Source organism: Boleophthalmus pectinirostris, unplaced genomic scaffold (genome assembly GCF_026225935.1).
Source record: "Boleophthalmus pectinirostris isolate CB_2022bp ecotype Guang Dong unplaced genomic scaffold, ASM2622593v1 HiC_scaffold_13, whole genome shotgun sequence".
Lineage (NCBI taxonomy): Eukaryota > Metazoa > Chordata > Actinopteri > Gobiiformes > Gobiidae > Boleophthalmus > Boleophthalmus pectinirostris.
In genome coordinates, this window is record NW_026571036.1 from 14949993 (window position 1) to 14956894 (window position 6902).

Consider the following 6902-nt stretch of genomic DNA (forward strand, 5'->3'; position numbering starts at 1 on the left):
CCAGAGCTGCTGATGAGGAAATGAAGAATCAGCAACAAGAAACCACTACAATAAATGGACAGACAGTAGTTATGCAAATCATTTTACTGGGCTCAAAATATGAAAATATGAATTGAAACATGTGTTCAGAAAAGACAGGTATATAAAAAGTAAGCCTCTCTAGAAAACCCATGACAATAAAACATTAACATCATACACAATGCAATAAGAGGACTCCGGCCTTCCAGCATTCTGGAATAAGAAGATATGTCAGGCACTTTGGTTACAGCATAGTCAAGTAAACTCCAATATTAAAGCAGAGAAAAGTTAAGGGTAATAGGGCATTAAGGCAAACTGTGTAAAACAAGAGTTTCCCAGGCCAGTAGATGGAGACAGATATCAGACCTACTCGCAGTCTGCAGCACTCCGGATTTCACAGGGGCACAGAGAAATAAAATGTACAGATAAGTCTTATATTGTTTGATTAAAGGGCAGAAGGCTTTAACACTGTAAATTATCTAAAACTGCCCAATACAGGTAATGTGTCATGAGTTTACAAGCATGTGATTTCCAATCATTCTGTCATAAAAATGCTCCAAAGGCATCCTACATTACATTACACAAACAATATACACACAAATTTGTGTAGAAATACTGTTACGGTCAATCTCAAATTAAGATTTTTAAAATGACTGAATAGTATGTGCTCACATAGGCTACACAGTACTCTGACAGTGTAGTTTGCTTTTTAATATTAAACAAACCTAACCAATTTATTTCAATGAGCAGTGAATAACTGTGAATAAGGGAGTAAAGTAGTCTATATTTCCATTTGCCCACCAATGGAACTGCCAAAAATAAAATTATACTAAGGGTGTTTTGACATCTATTCAGTTAACTCATCATATGATCAAGGGAAGGAACAGTATAAAGTGAGATTTGATACTAAAGAAATTATTAAAGTAAGCCAGCCCTGAAAAGTCTCCACCCTCAGAGAATAATGGCTCACCAAGGTTTAGTGGATCTCAATGCATTAAAAACCTGTAAAAATGTATTAATACAATTGATTAATACCAATGTGGTAGTCAAGTCACAATATCTTGAGTCCAAGTCACTTTGGACAAGTCTGAGTCAAGTCTTAAGCTCAGTGCAACTTTGCACTTTGTTTGCTACAATATTGCTGTAGCCTACTTGATGTAATAGTGTTGAAAGATGAGGGCTTAGTGAAAAGTTAGTAAACATTTTAACTTACCTATAAATTAAGTTGACATAGTATGCAATTAGTTCATTAATTATACAATTATATAATAAACAACAATAGTATTTTGTATAGAATAGGTGCTGGATGAAACATTGGCCGCTGAGCTGCTTCCCACTGGACACAATTTAAATGTACAATTCTCCATGTCAAAACTAAAATCAACTTCAGTCAGTTTGAGACTCCTTCTTTGTGATTGAAATCATGTTCTCATAAAGCACTTAGGTGTTCCCAGCTATAGTCTGTCTACAGGACAGACTCTCCTGTTCGGGGGTCATCATCTCCCTGAGCCTTTTCTGAGTCCAGCATCTTCTGGGAGACATCTCTCTCCTGGGCCTGAGCCTTCTGTCGCTTCCGGCGAGCCTCCACCCATGGGATGAGGCACAACACAGCCCCACCTACCATTGGAGGGATGCCAGCAAGGTAGAAGGCCAAGTCGTAGCTGTTAAGTCGGTCCCTCAAAAAGCCTGAAGCACACAGAAAATCATCTTAACATCACCTAGTGCCCTGACTAAAAAATTCACTTTGAGTTTCGTTTCATGTTACTGTTACTGAAATAGAGGTAACACATTTGGAAACAAATATGATCCATTAGCTATTTTGTGTGATAAAGGTGTTAACCCCTATAAGAGGACAAACCATGTAGCCTGTCTTATTATGTAAAGAAAAAATACAGAATAGTTTTTTTGTTTGTTTGTACTGCAGAACAGCTTTAGTGAGGTTACCTGCTATGGGGGGTCCCACGGTCATGGGCACTGACATGAGGCCCAGTAGGAAGCCAATGGCCTGGGACACATTCTCTGATCCCACCAGCTCGAAGGCTATGGGGGCCATGATGCAGATGAAGCAACCGTCGAAGAGCCCCATGAGCAGACAGACAGCAATGAGTCCCCCAAAGATATTACACAGAGGGATCATCATAGACATGAGCCCAATGACCAGGAAAGAGGAGACCTGTGGTGCATATTAGCATTTGTTTAGCATGCGTTTTTGTGTGCATTAGCTTTTAGCATGTGACTTAGTGTGAGTTATAGGGTCTGTTTGCAAGTTCATATCAAATGGTACCCAGTCGCCTTATGTGGATTAATAAGATGATAGATATTATATAAATGGAATAAATGTTAATAGTTTCTAACTTAACCTGACCTTAAGCATTTAAGAACCACTGAGGATAATACGCTGCTTTGATCATGTGTTTATCATCTTTTCTGATTTCATTTTTTAGATAATTTAGTGCATGTATTGATAATTCAGCACACTTTAACACTCACTTGCAGGTAAACCTTGTTGACCCCGTGCACATAGTCAGCCACTACACCAAAAATAAGCCGGCCCAGTCCAGACGAGATGCCTAGACACAGGAGCAGCACCTCTTTGTTGGCATCTTGGCCAAAACGCTCTTCGACATGCTTCATCTGTGAACATATGGGCACCATGAGACATGGCAAAAATGTGTCCAAATGTGGTCACATGCAGCTGTTCAATACGACAGTTCTGCAGATAAACCATGCCCTGAAACTCTCTCCAGTACACCTAGGTGAGCAGACACATAATAATAATTATTATAAATTAGGTACACCTTATCAGTTTAGAACAATGTCTGAAAAGGAGTGCTTATAGAGCTACAGGACTTTGCTCCTGCGTCTGTGTACCACAGACTGTTTGGAAAGAGGAAGGCTGAGAGCTCTACAGCTCAGCACTTCTACAGGAAGCACTCAGCAAACGTCAAGGAGCTAAAAACAACTAGTCCATGTGTTTGGGCTTCCTTCCTCCCGTGCTTCAGCATTTGGGTCTTGGAAAGTGTTGTTAATATGTGTGGGATTGTGACGTTAGCTACATCAATAATTAATAATAAGACGATGATAGTTGTAATAACTGTTATAGTGACTTCATTAATCTGTCATAAACATGAACATGTAAAATATGACTGGATATGTGGGATGAATATTACAGCAATTAGCCAATGTGTACGTCATTGGTACCGGTGTGCATACACTTGCCTGTGTGATCATCAGCAGCAGCAACAGCAGACATGTGTGCTGTTGTGAGGTTTGAAATCACCAGCTGACTGAAACTCCTCTAGTTTGTTTTCATTCAGTGACTGTTCAATGATTGAAGGTTTTGGGTGACCTTTGCCTTGTCTTCAAAACATCTTCAAACCATCGAGAAAATCCAAAACATGACACTGAGATACTGGGAACGAACAGCTGGAGAGCAGAGTGTTAGCTCTAACCTGCTGCTGTTTGGCAGGGGCCAAGTCACCACTTTCCCCAAAACAAAACCTACCCCTGTCTCTCATGAGCTATGACTTGTATAAAAGGGAGCTTACCAGATGAACATAAGGCACAAAGTATCCATAGAGTGCGGCAGGCACCCCGAAGGCCCAGATCCGATAACCAAGGGACTTCCAGATGTTGACATTGAAGAACTGTCCCAAACCTGGACAGCGGCTGCCAGTGCGCTTCCTGGTTTTGGCAGGTATCAGGGGTTTGTAGGTAAAACCAGCTAAGATGAGCACAAACATGAGGATGCAGAGGATTCGCATGGTGTTCTGACGGCCAACTTTCTCCAGCAGCCAAGAAAGAATAAAAGGCAAGACCATGGTGAAAACACTGCTGCCTGCCGTCACTATGCCATTCACCAGGCCCAGGCGCTTCTTGAAGTAGTGCCCCAGGATCACCAGACTTGGCTGGTAGGCGAATGAGCAGCCACATGCGAACACTATCCCATAAGTGAAGTACAGGAAGTCCAGCGACCTGCCGACACAAAAACATACAAAGTTCTAGGGTTGCATAATTCTGGGAAACTTCCTTTAGAGATAGATCAAATGAAAAACACAATTTATATTAGTCCTCTATCACATCAGAGGGGTTACCTACTACATGTCAGATCAAATGGAGCAAAGTTTTAGTTTGAATTCAGGGTTTAGAGAGGGAAAGTGAATAATATCTTTCAGTCATGTCTCACATTTTTGTGGTTGAACTCCAGGTTGAAAACTGAATGTTCCTGTGAAATGACAAGGCCCTGAGCTCAATGGTGAGGAGCATTTGATAAGGTGTCATTTGTTGAGCATATATGTGAGGGTGGTTCAGGGGTGGCCTTTGTGTGTGTGAGCGCTGGGGTATTCTCACATGTAGAAGCAAGGATGTACAGAATCCCTGGAAATGAAGAGATGGTGCTAAACGGCTCTAGTCTCAGGGCTGACAGAGGTTTATGAGGCTGCTTGGGAGCAGATCTTAACACACAGATGCTGATACATTCTGATGGACATACTAAAATATTTAGCAGGGTAGAACTCCCACTGAAAGATTTTTCTAAAGCTCACAATATTCTTTATGCATAATATAGATGTAATAGATCACGTGAGCGGCTTACGTGACAAAGGAGCTGGCAAGGAGTCCTACAAATCCAACTGAGGCGCCACCCACAGCCAAGACCCGGCAGCCCAACAGGTCGTTGAACACGCTCACAATCGGAGAGCAGAAGAAGATCATGCCCATGGAAAGAGACCCCACCCAGGCTGCACAAAAAAAAAAAAAAAAACACCATTAGAGTCACAAAATGTCAAAGTGTCCAATCAATGCCCCCCCTCCAGTGAGTTCTCTGCCCAGGGACCAATCAAATGCTCACTCCGCATGTGACAGACTCACAGGGCCAGGTACTCACTCACATGGGTACTACAGACTCATAACACTTGTGCTACTTACTGATACTGGGACTGAGTTTCCTCACATTGATCACACTTGAGTTGTTTATCTTTGAGGCTATTTTGGTCCAGCTTTGTGTTGTAGATGACCTTAAGTTAAGACAAGATGTCACTTGGCCTGAAAATAGGAAATAGCAGGAAGGACCACCTCACCCTAAATTCATTAATGTACAGTTTATCTCAGCATTACTGCAACTGTTCACAACTTCCCAAAATACAAATAGCTTTTGAATAAAGTGATTTCTGACTTATTTATTGCATTCTCCAGCCAGCATGAAAAGCTTGACTGCATCAGAACTTTTTGGACACTTGAACTTGAACATTTAGTTAATTTTTACAAACAATAAATGTGTTTCTTACCTAGAATATATATAATGGTGGCCTTGTGTGTTTAAAATACATAATTTTGTTGCAACTACTTTGAATTTAAAAGTTTTCTGTTTCAGTCCAGGCAAGAGTCACCAACAATTAGAAAGTGATTTCTGTGTTTTATTTATTGACTGGAGTTTTTTTTTACTGTGTTTTTTCAGTTGTCTGTTGATGCAATAGAACCTCTACAGTCTTATATCTGGTCTTATTGACGTGAAAGCATCTGTGCGCCAGGTTAACATAAAAGCCAAATTGCTGGTAGGACAGGTGCCGGGGTGCCATTAGTGTGACCCTGAGTAAACAGAGGAAGCATACACCAGTGATAGGGCAGCTCCACCATGGTAACATGAAGAGTTTAACCTTGTGAAAAGAGATATCCATTTTGTTTTTAGGCAGTTTAAACACACAGAGATTGGCTTTTTGTACAAAAAATTATTTTGTATGGAATTTTGAAATATGAAATTTTTAGCCAGAAAACTTTATTAAAAGCACATATTTAAAAAAAAAACAAAAAAAAACAATGCTTATATTTTATAGATTTTCAATGTTCTTCTAACTTATCAGAGTAAATCAAATTGACCCCAAATATTTGGTACTCGTTAAGGAGCAGTCAGTTATAATCACTTTTCTAAAGTCCTCCTGCAGCTCCAATATCCTTGTTTTCTTTACCATTCTACATCATTCATCACAAGCGCTTACAGGCCAACATAATTTAGAGCTATTTCCAAATCCAGTTAAAAGAGGGTAGAGGTTTCAGGAAGGGCATCTGGCATAAAAAAAATCAAATTTACAAGCCAAAGTGAAAACAGTGATCTCCTTTGTTGACTGGGTTGGAAACAGGAACCAAGCACATCACTACTGCAGACTGGGAGCCCCCTGACTACCTGTGTGCTACGAGAGAGTACATGGTCTTGCTCCAGTCTTCCATAGTTCAGCGGAAGAGAAAGAATGTTCTGCTCGATGTACGGCATGAACGAGAAGGTGGTGGGGGGGAATATAATTTATGGCTTTGCATAAAAAGTGTGGAGGAAAACACATGCTCTGCTGCTCATGCCCGGGCCTAAGGAGCTCCAGATGAGAGCCGTTAGTGGGAAGGGGAGTCAAGGGAGAGGGCAGCACTGCTTTTTGATTGGTGGAGTCTTTGTCCGCCCCATTTCAGGTCCAAACTTAAGTGATGGTACTAAACCACATCTGTACATTCTAGTGAAAAATGACTGCTTTGAAAGAAAGGAGAAGGGAAAGCATGTTTAAAAAGCCATACTATAAAAAATAGTTTAAGTGTATAGTGATAGTATAATAGTATAGTAAATCATGTGTCTGCATCTGCATGAAGGTTTTGGGGCCAAATTCTACTCAGGTAATGTGGGGTAATGAGGAATCGTCACATGCAACCCTCTGGGCAAACACCAGCAATAAACTGTCAAAGATTTACTATTGGGTGAGTTACAGGGTCAAAGGGCAACATATCCACAGCCCCTGTATTAGAAGTGAGATCCACATTCTCATTCCTGATCTGCTAACCACAGTCACAGGCCAAACGCCAGAACCTGGAGGAATCATGTGTTGTCACACCCCCACCAACACCCCAAC

The 6902-nt window shown here is 40.9% G+C and overlaps 1 protein-coding gene across 1 annotated transcript; it reads right to left on the bottom strand.

Moving 5' to 3' along the window:
- Nucleotides 1–69: 69 nt before the first annotated feature.
- slc16a10 (solute carrier family 16 member 10) lies at nucleotides 70–6283 on the bottom strand. Its single transcript, XM_055149777.1, has 7 exons — nucleotides 6218–6283; nucleotides 4970–5033; nucleotides 4613–4757; nucleotides 3567–3993; nucleotides 2509–2652; nucleotides 1963–2191; nucleotides 70–1704 (listed from the first exon to the last, which is right to left on the bottom strand). The coding sequence occupies exons 1-7, from the start codon at nucleotides 6281–6283 to the stop codon at nucleotides 1484–1486; spliced, it is 1296 nt and encodes a 431-aa protein (XP_055005752.1). The 3' UTR covers nucleotides 70–1483.
- Between the last annotated feature and the right edge of the window lie 619 nt (nucleotides 6284–6902).

Coding starts and splice junctions, on each gene's coding strand:
- slc16a10 (XM_055149777.1), bottom strand. CDS start 6,283: ATGCCGTACATCGAGCAGAACATTCTTTCTCTTCCGCTGAACTATGGA. Junction 3,994..4,612: donor CTTGCCAGCTCCTTTGTCAC/GTAAGCCGCTCA, acceptor TTGTGTCGGCAG/GTCGCTGGACTTCCTGTACT. Junction 2,653..3,566: donor TTGTGCCTTATGTTCATCTG/GTAAGCTCCCTT, acceptor ATATGTTCACAG/ATGAAGCATGTCGAAGAGCG.